The 18,910-nt window shown below is 37.5% G+C and overlaps 2 protein-coding genes, 5 non-coding genes and 1 pseudogene across 7 annotated transcripts; 7 read left to right on the top strand and 1 right to left on the bottom strand.

Moving 5' to 3' along the window:
- Window positions 1-3,028: 3,028 nt before the first annotated feature.
- LOC103437086 (uncharacterized) lies at window positions 3,029-6,198 on the top strand (annotated as a pseudogene).
- Window positions 3,451-3,532, top strand: LOC114825705 (small nucleolar RNA Z159/U59). The gene has a single exon (XR_003774536.1). It is a non-coding gene; the product is annotated as a small nucleolar RNA Z159/U59 (small nucleolar RNA).
- On the top strand, window positions 3,758-3,840 carry LOC114825704 (small nucleolar RNA Z159/U59). The gene has a single exon (XR_003774535.2). It is a non-coding gene; the product is annotated as a small nucleolar RNA Z159/U59 (small nucleolar RNA).
- LOC114825703 (small nucleolar RNA Z159/U59) lies at window positions 4,137-4,220 on the top strand. The gene has a single exon (XR_003774534.2). It is a non-coding gene; the product is annotated as a small nucleolar RNA Z159/U59 (small nucleolar RNA).
- Window positions 4,532-4,615, top strand: LOC139197274 (small nucleolar RNA Z159/U59). Its single transcript, XR_011582513.1, has one exon. It is a non-coding gene; the product is annotated as a small nucleolar RNA Z159/U59 (small nucleolar RNA).
- Window positions 5,124-5,261, top strand: LOC114825719 (small nucleolar RNA snoR137). The gene has a single exon (XR_003774550.2). It is a non-coding gene; the product is annotated as a small nucleolar RNA snoR137 (small nucleolar RNA).
- Window positions 6,199-6,457: 259 nt separating the features above from the next.
- Window positions 6,458-11,399, bottom strand: LOC103437085 (putative glucuronosyltransferase PGSIP8). Its single transcript, XM_008375544.4, has 5 exons — window positions 10,898-11,399; window positions 8,180-8,438; window positions 7,694-7,895; window positions 7,458-7,605; window positions 6,458-7,305 (listed from the first exon to the last, which is right to left on the bottom strand). Exons 1-5 carry the CDS (start codon window positions 11,383-11,385, stop codon window positions 6,801-6,803), a joined length of 1,602 nt encoding a protein of 533 aa, XP_008373766.3. The 5' UTR covers window positions 11,386-11,399; the 3' UTR covers window positions 6,458-6,800.
- Window positions 11,400-15,736: 4,337 nt separating this feature from the next.
- Window positions 15,737-16,120, top strand: LOC139196781 (uncharacterized). The gene has a single exon (XM_070823123.1). The coding sequence runs from the start codon at window positions 15,737-15,739 to the stop codon at window positions 16,118-16,120; it is 384 nt and encodes a 127-aa protein (XP_070679224.1).
- Window positions 16,121-18,910: the final 2,790 nt, after the last annotated feature.

The following is an 18,910-nucleotide window of genomic DNA, read 5'->3' as shown; positions in this document are numbered from 1 at the left end:
GGTTTTAGATAAGCTTGTTCGTTGGTGGCTCACGAGGATTAGTGGAGGTTCTGACAAACTGTCACAAATGTAGGGCATCTTTGGGTGTCATTTAATCAGTACTTGTTTTCTAGACTGAACTTAGGCTACTTACGCTCTAATTGTGTATTCACACATATTCCAGCACTTGTCTTAACTAGTACTCTTATGAGTTGGTTTTCATTTATTCGCATTCTCTATTATCATTATTGCTTTTGCACTGTGCACATGACTACGTCACCATCACGTGACGGCCAGCATGTCCTGATTTGGATCGGGGTTTGTCAATCTATGTTAATAAAAATAAAAATAAAAACCAAAACAATGTATCTGTAATATAGGTAAATTATCTAAAAAATTGATATAAGTAATTTATGATATAGGTGTATTGTGATGTAGGGTCCGATGAGATTTAGTTCATGCTATTAATTCAATGGTTTAGGATATCACAATTCTTTAAAGTTTTCAATTTTATCACAATTCTTTATATTTGGCCATCAAAATTGATTAATTCAAATAAAAAATAATGACTAAAATTGAACGAGTGTATATAAAACGTTAAAAATGATGTGTGTTGTCACTTAGTATTACGGTCTAATGGTATTCCTTTATTGGTATGTAAGAGGCCTTATGTTCGATTCTTGCCAAAAGTGCATTCGACCCACATTATTGTTAGCTCATTGTAAGGCTTAGTCCACTCCCCCAACCCCTTAGTGTAGATAATATTGTTTGTTAAAAAATATGATGTGGCCACTCAATACTACGGTCTGATAGTATTTCTCTTCACTTGGAAGTGAAAGGTCTTAGGTTCGAATATCGTGGATGGAAAATTCGATACCAAATTAGGCTGCCCATTGTGTTGCTTTGCCGAACTCCCCCTCCCCTTAGTGTACAAATATCGATGTACTAAAAAAAACATGATGTGTGTTTATCAATTTTCTTTGGGAATTATTATTAGCACTTCAAAATTCTCATTATGCATTTCAAATATATTTAATAAGAAAAATACACTTATGACGTGTTCAAAATGAAATTTTTAGAGTGTAACAGTTCCATTATGCATCCAAACACATGGTTTAGTCCAACAACAACAGAGCCAACACTGTTCATGTACTCCAAGGCCCATATTAAGAGTAAATTGTAGTAATAGTTCCTCAGCTTTAATCAAATTGGAGCAATGGTCCATCAACTAAAAATCATTTATCATTGGTTCCTTAATTTATCAAAATGTGTAGTTATAATCTTTTTCATCAATTTCGTCAAAATTTTGTCAAAATAAGTTATGTTGAAATAACCATTTATATAATTAGGGTCCCTTAACTCATGAAAGTGTGTCATTATAGTCATTTTCGTCAACTACGTCAAATTTTTTGTCAAAACGAGTTATGTTGGAAGGACCATTGCTACAATTTGATTAAAGGTAAGGGACAATTTCTCTAGTTGAATGAAAGTTGAGGGACCAATGGTAATTAATTTTTAGGGTTAAACTCTATTTACTACCATGAAGTTTTGTGGTTTTCAACATTTAGTACATCAAGTTTTTTTCGTTCCAGAGTCATACCTAAAGTGTAAATTTTGGGACAGTCTCATACATCCGTTAGTCAAACTGTTAAGTTTTCTGTTAACTGTGACGTGGCGCCCATGTGGACAATGACTGGGCGCCACGTGGATTTTTTTTTTTTTTAGAGAAGGGATTTCAGTGAAAAAAAAAAATTTCCCGCCCAAACTTTTTTTCCCACAACCATGTACTTACAATTTTTTTTCCCGGCAAAATTTTTTGAAAAAACTTTTCCTTCCTTCTTCTTCTTCCTCGGGAGGACGAACTGGGTTCCCCTTTTTTTTCTTTTTTTTTTTCTTCTTCCTCCTCCTCCTCCTCCTCCTTCTTCTTCTTCTTCTTCTAGGTTGCAGGGGGTTGGGTTTTGGGGGGTGGACGAACTGGGTTCGGTTTTTTTTTTTTTTTTTTTTTTTTTTCTCTTCTTCCTCCTCCTCCTCCTCCTCCTTCTTCTTCTTCTTCTTCTTCTTCTTCTTCTTCTTCTTCTTCTTGGGTTTTGGGGGTGGATGAACTGGGTTCGGTTTTCTTTTTTTTTTTTTTTTTTTTCATTCTTCTTCTTCTTCTTCGGGGCAACGAACTGGGTTCCTTTTTTTTTTTTTTTTTTCTTCTTCCTCCTCCTCCTCCTCCTTCTTCTTCTTCTTCTTCTTCTTCTTCCTCCTCGGGGGGACGAACTAGGTTCCTTTTTTTCTTCTTCCTTCTTCTTCTTCTTCTTCTTCCGGGTTTTTTTTTTTGTTTTTTTTTTCCTCCTTCTTCTTCTTCTTCTTCTTCTTCTTCTTCTTCTTCTTCTTCTTCTTCTTCTTCTTCTTCTTCTTCTTCTTCTTCTTCTTCTTCTTCTTCTTCTTCTTCTTCTTCTTCTTCTTCTTCTTCTTCTTCTTCTTCTTCTGAGCGTGGAGTCGAAGATGGTGATGGGAAGGTGGGATTTGTTGAAGATGAAGAGGTGGGTCTTCTTCTTCTTCTTCCTCCTGAGCGTGGAGTCGAAGATGGTGATGGGAGGGTGGGATTTGTTGAAGATGAAGAGGTGGGTGATGGGAGGGTGGGCACGGGTGGGATTTGGGGAAGGTGAAGGTGTTTTTTTTTTTTTTTTTTCTAAATAAATAAATATATATATATTTTTTTTCCATGTGAATGACACGTGGCGCCCAATCATTGTCCACATGGGCGCCACGTCACAGTTAACGGGAGATTTAACAGTTTGACTAACGGATGTATGAGACTGTCCCAAAATTTACACTTTAGGTACGACTCTGAGACAAAAAAAACTTGATGTACTAAATGTTGAAAACCACAAAACATGAGAGTAGTAAACAGTCTTTTGCCCTAATTTTTATTGAGGGATCGTAGCTGCACATTTTGATAAGTTAAAAGACCAATGGTAATAAATTTTTAGTTGAGAGACCATTGCTTCAATTGAGTTAAAAGTTAAGTGGCTATAACTAAAATTTACTCCCCATATTAAACAACGGATTGCCCATATATATATCCCTATATCGACTCTCTGTTCACCTCACTCCCGCTCCAGCCACCCTCCCATAAGCCCTAGACTCCGCTGATCCAACGACTCTCAGTGTTGGACCTCTTCACCTCTCTCGGGAGGTACTAAGGATCTCAAATCCTTACAAGTTTCACTCGTTTTCGTTCTAATTGGCATTACTGTATCCTCAAATCCCTGCAATTTATGTTTTTCGCTGTATTTTAATGCCCCAAATAATGTATATCTTAGTGTAATTATAGTTTTCTTGATGAAATTAGTGCTGGTTGAATGCAAGTACGTATATCTTTATGAATTCCTTTTGGGGTTTTTTGTTTGACTGAGCAAAAGTGCCTTTCGTATCTTCTTTTATATGGTGTTCTCTGTGTTGTGCATTGAGTGAATTTATTTTGCCTCTGATGATGATTAAACTAGACCTTTTATCTTCCGAGATGCTCCATGCGGAAAAATTTGGAGACCTGAACTGAAGAGGCATTTTTATGTATGTTTACCTTGACAATGCTTTATCTTCTTTTTGGTTGGTTAATTAGGACTGACATCCCCGGATGTATTTTGTGTTTTCACACGTCTCCTTCGATTACAATTCTTTCCGTAAATTGCGTCATGTAAGTTTTGGCTTTTTTGCTGAGTCATTGTCAAATAAGAAATAGGCAGGGGATGTGAATGTTCCTAACTAGTTTGTGTGTAGGAGTTATGTTGACTCTTATGATGATTCAAATTTAACTTTCGTTCTTCCGAGATATTCCATGCAGAAAATTTTGGAGACCTGAACTGAAGAGGTTTTGTTATATGTGTTTACACTTACGTATCTTCGACAATATTTTGTTTTCTTTTTGGTGGGTTAATTAGTAGTTTAGTACTGACATGCCCTGAGGTTTTGTGTTTTCACACAATCCCTTGGAGTTAAAATTTTGCCCATAATTTGCTTGCGCCACCATATACAAATTTTTACTTTTTTTGCTCGACACTATCAAAAAAGAATTAATGGTCATGGGATGTGAATCTTTTTAACTAGTTTCATATATTGGGATAGAAGTATGTGTGTGTGTGTGTTCTATATGTTGATGGAGTTATGTTGCCTCTCATGATGATTCAAACTCAACTTTCGTTCTTCCGAGATATTCCATGCGGAAAAATTTGGAGACCTAAAACTGAAGAGGCTTTGTTTATGTGTTAATACACTTATGTATCTTCGACAATATTTTATTTTCTTTTTGGGGGGTTAATTATTAGTATAGTACTGACATGCCCTGAGGTTTTGTGTATTCACACAATCCCTTCGATTAAAATTTGTCTATAATTTGCTTGCATCACCATAAACAAATTTTTCCTTTTTTTTTTCTTGACACTGTCAAAAAAGAATTAATGGTCATGGGATGTGAATCTTTTTAACTAGTTTCATATCTTGGGATAGATGTGTGTGTGTGTGTGTGTGTGTGTGTGTGTGTTCTATATGTTGGTGGAGTTATGCTGCCTCTCATGATGATTCAAAGTTAACTTTCGTTCTTCCGAGATATTCCATGCGGAAAAAATATGGAGACCTGAACTGAAGAGGCTATTTTTTATGTTTTCGAACTATACCTATTCAGTTATATGTCTATTTCATGTCATTTCTGGTTCTGTGGTTCAAACTATAAATTATTTTTTAAGTTTTATTTTTATGTTCTTTCGTACAAAGATGTGTTTTTATTTTACTTCCTTATGAGTATGTGATTAGCTTGATACGTTGAATGCTTATAATCCTTCTCTTTCTGTTTTGTGTTTAGTGCCCTGCCTTTCCAGCCGATCAAATGGAGGTAGATGTAAGTTGTTCTACTCTTCGGCTAATTCGATTCCTGTTTCTTATGCCACTTTTTGTAGCTTTATGTGTTACTTTTATCTGAAGTAAAATTTTTTGTGTACTGAATTTCAAAGTGGAAGCTACAACTTTGGTCTAGTGGCAGTTGGCAATGCCTGATATAAAAACAAACTTAGTGGTGTGTTCTATTTGTGATTTGAAGATTTGAAGCCCCCAAATTATGTATGATTATGTATTTAGGGTAGCCCATAGTACTTCTTCAGAAGGTTGCTTCTTATGGTGAACTCCCTGTATACTTTGGTTGGGGATGTTCAAGTTTCCGAAGCATAGAAAAAATAGCCAGTATTAAACAGCACTGTGCGTACTTTTTGCTTGCACCGTGTTACCTGTCTCCTGGTACATTATTACTCCAGTTAGGTTTTTTGTTTGTTTAATATATCAGAAAACCTGCAATTCTTAATGAGATGCCATCTCTAATCTTTTACAATTGTCTTTCTCACGTATGTTGTAGGCTGCCAAATAATTTTTCTGTTTACTGTTCCACAAAATAAAAGACCGCCTAAACTCTTATCAATACTATGAGTACATAAATTGATGTTTGTCAGTAGGGTATCAAGAATGAGGAAGAGGAATTTAACAACGGACGACTTTCTGTTCTTCTGATGAGCGTAAAGAATAATACTCAGGTAATCCTTTCACGTAATTTTACAGTTCTGTGATCATTAGAGCTTTACATTTCAAGAAAAAAAAATTCTAATTCAAATTAGTTCTGATTGTGCAAGCAGGTCCTCATCAACTGTCGTAATAACAGGAAGCTCCTTGGCCGTGTGAGAGCGTTTGATAGACATTGCAACATGGTGCTTGAAAACGTTAGAGAGATGTGGACCGAGGTACTTTTGTCATTGGTGCTTTATTTTGTTTGTTTCATATCTTGTTTCTCATTAGGCAACAACTAAGGTCTTTGATTTCATCGCCTATCATAGCCTATCATCGCCAATGGTATTTTTGTGAACTTTTATTTGTCTATGCAGGTACCGAAGACTGGAAAAGGCAAGAAGAAGGCCCAATCTGTCAACAAAGATAGATTCATGAGTAAGATGTTCCTCCGCGGAGATTGTGTGTCATTATTGTCCTTAGGAATCCAAAATGACATGTAATTGACCTTTTAATGATTTTTGTGGGAATAGATTCTGTACCGAAAATTGTAGTACCGAGGTTGGAAACTAACTGCCTTTTAGACCGACTTCCCGTGGTATAGTGTTCTTGTAAATCAACCTCGATCCAGCATTCCCCTCTTGAAAGATTCAGTATGAATTGAAAATGTTTTGGCATTGTCATGTATTCATGTCTCTTGTATTATTGTATTTCCTCAGTTTTTCGACTCCCTTCGCCAGTTGAACCGGTCGTTAATTGCTTAATTTGGAGTGTGAGAAGCTAAATTGGGTTCGTTAATTATTCAATTGGGAGCGTTAGAAGCTAATCCAGGTCCAAAACTACAACGTAGGGTCCCAAAAATTGTTCAATGTCATTGATACACTCAAATGTTTGAGCCAAATGAAGGACGAAATCTAATCAAGCGATCTTATAATAATTACAGAGATTTTTCCATGTGAACTGGCCTCGAGTTTAATTCAAACTATTATAAAGCAAGGTTTATAGTACAAAATCAATGGAAGCTCATGCAAAACAGAGCTTCCGTCCGGCCCTTTTCCCATTTTTCACCAAAATAAAAAGGTGTTTATAGTACAAAATCAACGGAAGCTCATGCAAAACAGAGTTTCCATCCGGCCCTTTTCCCCTTTTTCCCCAAAATAAAAAGGAAAAAGAACAGCTTCTTCTCTGCTGGAATTTTGTCCAAGTACATCGCCTCTCTGTGCCGTCCTATTCATCCGGGGGAGCTTGTGCGTCTTTTCGAAGCTCAGGGCTCAACGGTGGAGGGGGACTCACCCGATTTTCGGAAAATAAGCTTCCCTTTCAACTGCGGCTTGAATGGATGCCATGACCTTAACCAGCGAAACCCATGCGAATGGCGCCACACAAAATGCATACGCAAATACAGAGAGAGCTCGTACAACACCATTTTGGTACCAAGGAAATGCCATGACAAAGAGGACACCAAAAATCCCAAGCCACGGAGCTAGAACAGGTACCATTGGCAGGAACAGAGCAGTGATTGCTACGAAGGAAAGTGCAAAAGAGCCAAGCAAATACAAACTCCAGCCTAATATCGGATGGACCGTGTGAGGAATGAGTACGAATGGTACCACGTATGCAGCCACAATCGACCACACAGCTATCATTTTGAGGATGGTGTGTATCAAGTTAATGCTCTTGTCCGAGCGCCTATAGCACAGCTTCGATATATTTGGTCGTGTTAGGCGCGTCATTGCTATTATTCCGAGGTAAATTAGCGCCTGGATTAGGATCACTGGCATCTCAGCACCGTACCTGTATAATAGAGGAAATCAGTGACAATTAGAAGCTAACGATTAGTTATTATGGCCACATTTTAGTTAACACATCGACTGCCAGATGATGCTGATCAGTAAATGCAATGACAAATGTAGTTGCTCTATCATTACTTTGTTGAATGGTCTTACCCGAGAGTTTGATGACGTCGTGCATGCCATGAAATGCCCAACGGGAGAACAGGCCATGACCACCAATACCATGGCTTCAACCATGCAGCACCGGGGAAGGTAATCACGCTGTTGGGGCCGCAGGGTACGCTCCAATGCAATTTAAGATCTGAGCAACCAAAAGTAGGGCATGGCTAAGACAATAGTCATTGTTTTCCTGATGACTTCACGTTAAAAATGTTAAATGCTATGCTTACAATAATAAGAAGCATCCATTTGGTAGCCCAAAGGCAGTCTGTAGTGTCCGTTAAGCTTGGAGCCGTTAGAAGGTGGATGGAACAAGGGCTGATCAAGTAAGTCGGAAAAGTAACCACTTATAAAACCCTGGTCAGCACCGTCTGGATTGTCTCTTCCAATTTCAACCTCATGAAGCAGGTCCTTGAATACTTTCATTGATGGCTGCAATATCATAACCAAAGAAAGCCCGGTGTGGTTTTTTTCAGTTAACTACAACAGCAATTCAACTAAAGTGCTTGATTCTGATGGTTGATGCAACAGAAATGCTAAGGAGCTAAAGCAGTATTCTAATTTGACAGTATAACATATCCTAAAACCTCGAGGTTAGAGTCAATGCAAAACTTTATAAAATACAATTTATTACTGGGAAATGTCACTGGCGCTTCAAAAAGATCATAACGCACTCATCTTTTATAAAAGTACAAATGCTTGAAGGAAAGATTTACCTGCAACACAAAGAGGCCTGTATGGAAGATGCAAGGGTTAATGAAAGCTGCACAGAATTGTCCACACTGGAAAAGCTCATCGGTTTTTTGGAGAAAGAGGTTGTCAGCATCAAGCATGACCACTCTGTCATAGTCCACTAAGCTCCATGCATACAGTTTGTTGAGTGTTAACTTGAATCTTTTGTCAAAATTGGCCTGATTTCTGTATGGATTGTTCACATTTTCCACTCTCACCACTTTGGCCCCATCTTCTTGTTCTCTGAGTAAAAAAAATACCAAAAACTTGTCTCAGTTTATCAATGTGGCAATCATGGTACATGGTATCGAATTCTTCATTACAAGTTAAATAGAGCCCCTCCTTCTGGTCACTTGGTGACCAAGAATTTATGGTCACTGACCTTTAGATTTGATATCAAGTGTTGAGATTTAAACAACAGAAGTATATCAATTTATTCTCCACTCTTGATTCAAACTCAAGGGTGAGTGACCATCTATTGTTTGGTCACCAAGCGACGAGGAAAACATTCCTGTAAATAAATATAAACAGTACAATACTAATGGGTGAATATAGCTTTTTTTTGGGCTAAGCCTCACAATGGACTAGCAATAATGTGGTTAAAATTTATCTTTGGAGAGAATCGAACCTAAAACCTCACTTACCAGTAAAGAGGAATACCACTAAATCGTAGTACTAAGTGGCTAATTAACATAGCTTTTAAATCCCATTTCATCCTTATCTTTCTACTTTCTTGCTAGGCAAGTGGTAGTGCTGCCACCCTTCATATTGTCTTATCAAACCAAGGGAGTAGATTTTCTTGGAAATGAGAAAATTTGGCACAACTTCCCTGTCACGTGGTAGGTAAGACACAATGTGCTACAAAATCTTAATTATGACTGAAAACTTCCTACATGTAAACAATACATGTAACATGTCACTCAACTTGCCACGTGAGAGAAATGCTCGACCTAACTAAGTTTTTCTCACAATTTCTAGGGTTTCATCATTTCGATGAAGCAATCCTCCATTCATTACTATTCTATTCCACTTGTAAAACCGAAGGCTTTCAGTTAATGTGAGGAGTAATGTGAGGAGAGCAACTTCCAGAACATGGGACATCACTACAATTATGTGGCAAATTAATTCATTAGATTATTAATATGTACCCATTAAATCTTAATTGGTACGATTAACAACTCAATAAGTTGATTTCCAACTTCTACGGTTCTACTATATACTAATGTTTTGAAGACGTTCACCGATGAGAGAATGGGTCACATCTTAAGGTGCCAACTTCTGATGTAACAAAGGAAAGTGCTATCTCACAAAATATAGAATGACAAATCCATGACTTCATGGTTATCATTCCAAGCTAGTCATGTGCAGGGCAGAAAAAAGTCTTTTATTTCTTCCTTTCGAGAGATATTTCCATGTGATCGATACACGGAGTATTATATCACGTGTTACTATACAAATAGTAATATATGTATATAAAAACACATGATGTAACTTCCGTGTTCCGGTCACAATGAAAAATTTATATTTCCTTTCACTGAATTTTTAAATTTTTGGAGGGACCATACTCTTTTTTTTTGGGGGGGGGGGTTAGAGGTCAATTAATATCAAAATAACGCCCTTTACTACAGTGGGAGAAAAAAGTTGAGTCTTTGCATAATTACTTGGATTCAAACTTCGTTAACGATTAATATAACATTTAATTTAACAAAATTTATTATTTGACAAAAATATCGAAATAACAAATAATGAGTTATATATTCCATACTTAGTGCTAGAATTAGTGACATTTGATTCAAACAAAAGGTCTTGAATGCTTCAGAGTATTAGATACTCTGGATGATTTAACAGTTATATTTTTAAACAAAAGTCGAACGATGAAAATATCCGAAGTAGTCAAAAAGTGCCTTCAACTGAGTCCAGACCATTTTTGCGTTGAAAACATAACCACCCAAAACAACGGACTAGGTTCATCAAGAACAAAACAACGTTTTTCCATGTCTTGTTCGACCGACTTTACACTAACCCAATCGAAACACGCTACGTTACACTAATGGGACAGCCCACCCCAATAAATATATCCTCCAATCCACCCAGACCATTTGGTAAACAACATTTCCACTTGTCCGCTGTGACTTACAAGGCATCAATTTGGTAGATACCACCCACATTCTTATCCAAAAATGGAGAGATTCAAGATGGGATTTATTATAAGAATAATACTAAAGTTTTAAACTAAATTTCTACATCAAATGAACACGTTAATCAACCGTTATAAACAATTAAATAAACCCAACATTCAGTCTAGCAGTAACTTAAATAAAATATCATTCTGAACCCGAACTCGGAGGTCAAGATGATATTTTGTAATTTTCAATTTAATGATATTTATCTACGCGAGATAACGAGATATTATATTGGACTCACATGGAAAAAATAGAAAAAATCGACCGGACCCATTCAGAAATCGTTGACCATTTTAAGTTGTAAATACCCAAACCAATCACCACCAACGACGCATCAAACCTAAACCTACATTGGTTCAACTCCCATTTGACTAACCCTTCAAACACCCAAAGAACTTAACGTGCGCCGAAACGGCTACCTTTATTCTAACGTACACCGGAGCTACCGTGCGCGCACGTTACGGAGCAAAAAGCAAGGATGAAAAACGAAAGCGGAGAGTGTGAGGGTCGGAGACTTACAGAGTTTGGACCCAGCGGAGAGGCACGTCCGGCGAAGCAATGACGACCAGATCGGCCTCCACGTGGAGGTTGGAGAGCGATCTGAGCATGACACGTATCGCCACGTAGAACTCGTAGTCCCTCGGCGTCCCCATGTACATCATCGTCGCGTAAGCATTCCGGTAGCGCTGCTGCTTCTTCAGCTCGTAATTCTTCTCAACCGCCGCGGTTTCGAGAACAAGAAGCGGCAGCAGCAGCAGCAGCGAGAGGGTTACGGAAATTCCAATGCTGCCCTTGGCCATTGAGCTCTCTCCAACTCTCTCTCTCTCTCTCGCTTTCTCTCTGTAGGCCTCCATCGCCACTGGAAGCGGAAGGAGTTTATTTAACGGGGGAGGAGTCGCAGAGAAGGAGGAGAGAGAAAGTGAGTTTTGAATTTTATCTGAATAGGAAACAACGAGGGAAGGTGTTTTTCTTATGGGCAGGGTCTTTGTGAGATCCGGACCGTTCATTTAACTATGTGAGATCTGAACCGTTCATCTCTCATCGTCGTATTGTAATAATAAGTGTGACGCCTTATCGTCTTGGCGTGTGTGTGTGGGGGCATTTTTGAGGTCGGTCCAGTACGGCCCCGTTTACGTCCTTTTCTGGTAATTTCATTTCTCTGTTTTTCTATTTTAACCGTGGGGCCCACTTTTGGTTTGCGTTGTTGTGAAATTCAAAGTAGCGAAAAGCTTCCACGTGGCCGTGAGTGTTGAATCTGAGAGGCCGCGTTTTTCGAATTCGGCCTGCGAAAATAAAATACTTCTGCTCACCGCCTATAGATTGCGGTTGATGAGTTTGATTTAATATATCTATCATAAAAATTTTGAAACTAAGACTAATTTAACGATAATTAAGAAAATCATCGGTATTATCATCATTTTATGATGATCAAAATGCCCTTTGTGAAAATCGAATCTAAGTAAAATAGTCTTGTGTTTGATGTTTCATTCTGCCCATGTTTCAAAACGATGTCATAGAAGATGTTATCAGATGACAACATAGATGTTGTGTACTTGCTAGATTCATTGTGTCAAATAATTAGTACATTAATTAGAAAACTTATTGAAATAATGTAAGCTTAGAAATTAGAGCTTTAAATGAGGGCTTAAATCATCGAACCACATATTAAGCCATCTCCTAAGATTTTAAATGATGCGAGGAAGGATTATATTTGAGTTGACTCACTGTATGACATTTCCAATCCCTCTCCTCTTGAGCAATTCCACCGTAGGAAATGCCTCTTCTAAGCTATCCACCCAGTGAACAGTAACCACATTTTTGATAACTCATATATTTCATAGATTTATATCATTCATTCCTAGTCTCTTTGTGATATTTTTGAGTTAAATTGGTTGTGTTTTACTTTCTTGGCTAAATTGGATTAATGGTCCTTGTGGTGATAGGTTAATAGGAAGATAACCCCCTGTGGTGAAAAAATTCGAATTTAAACCCTCGTGGTGAAGTTCAATTAGGATTTAAGCTCAAAATTAACATTTTCGTTAACCCACTCCGTCTTCTCTCTCGCATGAACTGGGCTCTCTCTCTCATCGTCCCCGTCGTTTGCTCCGTCTCCTTCTCTTGTCGGCTGTGTTATCCCCGTCTCCTCTGGCAAGCTTTGTTCTCCCCGTCTCCTTTGGCAAGCTTTGTTCTCCCCATCTCCTCTTGACGGCTCTATTCTCCTTGTCACCTTTGTTATCTGATAATTGGAGAGGCCCACAGAGAGATGACTCGCACCACCACAGCACAAATTCGGAAAGATTTCATTTGGGTTTTACGATGCAGAAAGATTTCTTCTGGTTTTAAGATTTCATTTGCGTTTTTAATTTCTGGGTTTTAAGATTCCATCAGCTTGTGAGTGTTTTCAAGCCTCTTTGGGCCAAGAACAGGTAAGGAAATGAGTGAGGGTGTTTGTGGGGGTGGTGCGACAGAGGGATCTGGGGAAGAGATAGATTTCCATTCTTTTTAATTTATTTTTACAGCCAACAAAACCAATCAAGAAATGTTAATCTAACAAAACCAGCCAACAAATTAATGATTAATTTACTGAATTGGATTAATAGTTAATTGCAAGCTAAATTAACTATTCGGAAATGTTAGGGTAATCTAGAAAAAAGAGGGAGTGGGTTAACAGAAATGTTATTTTGGGCTTAAATCCAAACAGAACTTCACCACGAGGGTTTAAATCCAAATTTTTTCACCACAGGGGTTATCTTCCTATTTACCTATCACCACGGGGACCATTAATTCAATTTAGCCTACTTTCTTTTGTGTTAATGTGCAATTAATTGTATTTTCAAGCCATTTGAGGGTAAACAAGGCAAAATGGTGCTGAAAGAAGAGAATTGAATAAGGATTCTGATGTAGAGAGAGATTCAAGTGTACAATTGAATATGGTGATGAATATGGCCCTTTTAAGAGACCAATAACAGCAAAAAACGTTAGAAATAAATGCTCCATTACTGGGATGTCTTGGCATTCTATAATAGCCTCTTTAACCTTATAAAACAGAGAATTTCAGCCACTTTTACATAAGCTTCCCCTTGGGGTCGCCCAGAGCTCTCTCTCTCTCTTCTCTTTCTTTGGCCTTGCTTCCAAAAACAAAATCCTTTCTCTATTCACCATCCGCAGCCACTAAAGAAACCATACAGTCGCACTGTTTTTGGAGAAGTTCAACATCAGAATTGCTTCAAGGGGGTTTCTTCTATGAACTTTAATTTCACTCATGCTGTTCTTGATATTTATATATTCTGTAATCATGTTGTGTAATTAAATTCATAGCTGGGGATTTTGATGAAGCCTTGCAAACCTACTCTATGTTATTAAGTTAAAGTATTGAAATTACCAATCTGTGTTCTTGTTTCATTCATTGATTTTATAGTATAATTTGTTTGTTAATCTTAATGTTTGATCACCATTAGGGCTGCTTATGAATTATTTAATCAAGGTTATAGTACACATCATGCTTAATCTTGGTGGACATGTGAATGAATGAAGAAACTGTTATTCATACATTATGCCATGTGATTTCTTTGGTTCTTTAAAGTTTTTTTGTTCTTAATGGATTCTTATTTGGTAATCTAAGTTGAACATCACAACTAGGTTGCAAATTAGGAGTACTTGATCACAACCACACATCAAATGGATGATCATAAATAAGTAAAACAAACCCTAGTTGCAGATTGGATAGTCGAATACGTTTTGACTTAATTTTCATTGAATTGGTTTGTAATGGTGAAATTGATATTCCTAGTTCCATTCCCATCGTTTCTGAATCAATCTATCATTCATCTTTATCTTGTCTTGCATTTTAAGTTATTTTAGCTTTCAAAACAAAAATCTAAATTCAGTTTTCATTTGCATTTTCTTTAGGGTTCACATAAAGCTAGTAATTGGAGAGGTCTAATCAGTCCCTGTGGTTCGACACCCTTACTTGTGCCATTATACTATCCTTATATTTTCATTTGAAAGGAACACAACACTTTTGCATCTCCACCCCTACATTGAAAAGCCCTGGCAATTGGCAATAAAATATTACTATTTTTTTTATTTATAAAATAATACAAAATAATTTTATTTGTAATTTCGGATAAGATTTTTAATCATTCTCGTTGTGCCACGTGTCATTATCCGAAAAGACAATTATTGGTGATGGATTTCGGATTATTGGTGATGGATTTCTCGATAAGGTTTTTAACCAATCACGTCACGCCATGTGTCACAATCTGTTTACAATCTTTGATGATAGATTTCGATCAGACTTTTAACGAATGATGACATGCCACATGGCATTATCTACAACCTAATCCTTTCTGAATCCTCCATATAATCCACCAACCATCCTCACAAATCTCACACCAATTTTCTCAAGATCTCTATCATTATTCATAGTTTCTGCTTCCTTCTTCACCAAAATCAAAATCTATATCATTATTCATAGTTTATGTTTCCTTCTTACAATGTCTTCTTCTTCCTCAAGGATGATGTGGGAAATCGAGCAGCAAGAGGAAGAATTGTTTAACCAATCAGAAGGAATGTTCAATCTCCAGATGGTCTAAAATAAGATGGAAGAAGATGAGGAGCGTAGAATGAGGGATGACGAAGTAAGAATGGCCAGAACCTCATATTCCCATCTGGTCATCCAAGCTATGGCTAAGATCTGCAGCCTAGCCGTTCCGCAAACCTTGATAGAAGCAGGTAACAACGAGGTACGAAACTTTTGGACGATTATTTTGTCCGTAAGTGCATTCCCTGATACGTACTTTAGATGTCGTTATAGAATGGAACGACATTTGTTCAACAAAATCATGATTGTTGTTTACAACCATGATTCTTACTTTGTGCAAAAGAATGATGCTTTTGGTGCTATGGGTTTCCTTCCTAAGCAAAAAATTACTGCTGCCTTGCGGTTGCTTACATATGGAGCATCTGCAGATTAAGTGGATGAGATAGCGAGGATGGGGAAATCAACCATTCTTGAATCCCTGATGAGGTTTTGCGGAGCAATCAAATCTATCTACACCGTAGAGTACCTCTGGAAACCTACTGAGATGGACTTACAAAGGCTTCTGAAGAAAGGCGCTTAGGATGATTGGAACCATCGATTGTATGCACTGGACCTGGAAAAATTGTCCAAGTGCATGGTAAGGCGCTTATGGGGATATAAAAGGATCAAAAAGTATCATTTTGGAAGCAGTGGCATCTTTTGATACATGGATTTGGCACTCCTTTTTCGGGGTTCCAAGAGTTTAAAATGACCTTAATGTCCTTGCCCAATCCCTAATGTTCAACGATGTCCTACAACGAAAGGCACCAAAAGTCATGTACTGGGTCAACGAACGTAAGTACGACGGGCCATACTACCTAGCAAACTTCATTTACCCAAGGTGGTCAACATTTGTCAAAACCGTGCCACGTCCGCAAAGTGCAAAGGAAAAACACTTTGCAAGCTGTCAAGAGGGGTGCCTGAAGGATGTGGAGCGTTGTTTTGGTATCTTCCAATCTCGATGGGCGATTGTCATGGGTGCTGCAAGAATGTTTGATGTAAAGTTACTTCGATCCATCATGATGACGTGCATCATTCTTCACAACATGATTGTGGAAGATGAGTACGATTATGATGCCGTTGATGAATATGAGCTAGACTCAATGAACAATTCCAAAACACAAATATATTGTGCTCATGACGCCACCGAAGACCCGTGAAACACAAGCCATTAGAAAAGGATGGACGTTACAATTAAAGGCTCATTCAACGATATACTACACTTTAAAGGCCATATATGCACAATGCCCAACAAATTGACTTGATAAAGCACCAATGGGAATTGAAACAAGCTGAAGATACTTAAGTTCATTTAGTGTGTTTGTTTTTATTTGGTGTGTTTATTTAATTTTATTTGGTGTGTTTTTTTTTAGTTCATTTAGTGAGTTTTTTATTATTTGGTATGTTAAAGTAATTTTGTTTGGTGTGTTTATGTCATTTGAATAAAGATTCTCTTACTATAAATAAATTACCAAATTAAATAAATTTACTCTCACTTTAAATAAAGTACTAAATTCAATAAATTGGAAACAACATGAGGTACTATATTCAATAAATAATAAATTACAACCCAAAGTACTCTATTCATCATCACTTAACCAATTTGTGGTGCTAGGATGATCTTCTCTTGTGGTGCTAGGACCATCTCCTCTTGCTCTCGCTTCTCTTGCACAACTTCTTTGCACCACGTCCGCTTTCTCCGACTTCCAAAAATATTTAGAATTTGGAGACTTCCCTTCTAAAGGCGCGTTCATAATGTCACGATCTCGTTGAGACATTCTTTCTTCTCTAACCTATTCCCTTTCTTGCCTAAGTAGCTCTCTTTCTCTCTCATTAGCTTGAAATGCTTTCTCAACAACTGCAGTTTTTGCCTCCTCTCTAGCCTTATCAACCTTAAATTTCACCATTTCCCGCGCCAAAGTAAATTCACCTTGGCGAGCAAGTTCTTCCATATACTTTTCATAATCATTCTTGGAACCACTCCATTTTCTCTTTGAAGCCTTCTTACCTTGAGGCCTAATTGGATAACAGGTCGACCTTGATGCTTGTTCATGGGGGCGTTTCGGGCACTTCTTCTGCCTCATCTTCATGAACATGCCCATCGGTTGAATGATCGGGTGTAGAGTGTAGAGGGGTGTTATTCATGAAAAATTTTGGACCGATAGGTACAACTCTGGATTTAGGACAATCTTTGACAATATTCCAATATTCTCATCGAGTGAATGATTTGCTTTTGGTTTTGGTTTTGGCATTATATCAAGCTTGAGCTTGAAGTTCCTACACAATGCAGGAGAAGAAATAATTATAATGAAAATAGGCAACAAATAAATAAGTGACACACCCCGACTCGGAATGTCCAGTAGAACTCCGAATCAAGCTGTGCTGGCCGACACCTGGAAGGTGACGAAGCCATAGAATGTAATAATGTGTAAAATGTGATTAAATTTAAAACTAAAAGTGCCTATATACACAAGTGCGCGGTGAGCGGGTATGGACCTATTTCACATGTGATACAGAGCATAAGAAAAGTACAGTGAGGTAAGATAATAATTATACCATCATAAGAAGCTACCTGAAGTGGGAGTGCCACAAGTCCTCCTCGATACGGAACTTTGCTATTAGAACCTGGAGGGGTGCAAAATAGGAAGTGTGAGTGGGCAAACAAAGATTTTCAAAATCATTTCAATTATCAAAGGTAATAACCCCTCGCTATAAAATCTGTATAGTCTTCAGAAAATTATACTACGTAGAAGTATGAAATCAAATGTATACTAACGGTAAATCCAGAAGAATACCATGAAGGGAAATAATGAGATTTATGTGGGATTTCTAGTGACTAGCATGCATATACAATTCAAAATTTATATACATTAGCAACGGAAGCATGTTATCACATAATATCAAAGCTATAGTCATGCAAATCCCCTTCAAGAAGCATAGGTTCATATATGATGCATCTATGAAAATATTGAAGAACAAAGTGAAGGTATAGTTTTATACCTCTTAATCTAGACTTAAGACCAAGGATGGACCACCTCCAAGCTCTTTGTTCTTGGAACTCCTTTAGTCTAGCCTCCCTCCTTGCTTCCTTGACCTTGATAGATTTAGAGCTCCTTTGATTCTCCTCTAGTCTCCAAAGTAGAAGACCTCTAAAGATCCACACCCACTAGTGTAGTGAGATGGATGTTGGAATAACCAAAAAGGATAAAAAATGATTAGCTATTTCTCCCTTATGGTGGCCGGCTATGTAGTGTGTAGAGAGAGAGAGACTTTTGTTTTCTCTAGTTGAAAAGAACACACAAAAACCCTAATGAAACCTTTTTCACTAAACTTCCTTTATAAATGTCAAAGAAGTGAGTCAACCACTTTACTCCCTCTCTCTCCTTTCACTTTCATTGGCCGGCCCCCTTAGTGTGGGTTTGGACTTTGGGCTTTCATCATCTCAAGTCATTCTATGCTTGAATAAAAGGACCCAATTCGTTTGGGCCCAATGGGACCGAATGAACCCGAACTTTTCTTTAAGTCCTAAACGATCTTTTATCGTTTATATGATTTCTTTAGACTTTATAATTAATCATAACACTTAATTAATCCAATTAATTAATTCCATCATCCTTTAGTTGTCTCACCACAAGAGTGTTTCAGTGTACAATCATTTTAGGTTCTAATTAGTAAGGCAGTGAGGTGATTGGTATCAATCCAATTGATTATTATTTATCCAATCACTTAGTGAATTAAAACTTACTTTTAATTCTCCTTCTTCTTTGATGAATACTTATTTAATCATCTAGAAGAACTCACAAGCCATGAGTGACATCTAACCATATATCATGGCTACCCAAGCTAGTGTAGAATTTGTTCGGAGAACCTATTCAGTCGGAATTACAATGTAATTCGATTCTTCTTTAATACAATACTCACAATCACATTACTAGGGTATGGATATTTAA

Source organism: Malus domestica, chromosome 06 (genome assembly GCF_042453785.1).
Source record: "Malus domestica chromosome 06, GDT2T_hap1".
Classification (NCBI taxonomy): Eukaryota; Viridiplantae; Streptophyta; class Magnoliopsida; order Rosales; family Rosaceae; genus Malus; species Malus domestica.
The sequence above is the reverse complement of the archived record's forward strand: the minus strand, read 5'-3'. Positions and strand labels throughout refer to the sequence as shown.

Bases quoted from the DNA above. Each gene is read 5' to 3' on its own strand.
- LOC139196781 (XM_070823123.1), top strand. From the start codon at position 15,737: ATGTACTGGGTCAACGAACGTAAGTACGACGGGCCATACTACCTAGCA.
- LOC103437085 (XM_008375544.4), bottom strand. From the start codon at position 11,385: ATGAACGGTCCGGATCTCACAAAGACCCTGCCCATAAGAAAAACACCT. The intron at 8,439-10,897 runs GTAAGTCTCCGA...TTTTTTACTCAG, and splicing joins CTCCGCTGGGTCCAAACTCT to AGAACAAGAAGATGGGGCCA. The intron at 7,606-7,693 runs GTAAGCATAGCA...TTGGTTGCTCAG, and splicing joins AATGGATGCTTCTTATTATT to ATCTTAAATTGCATTGGAGC.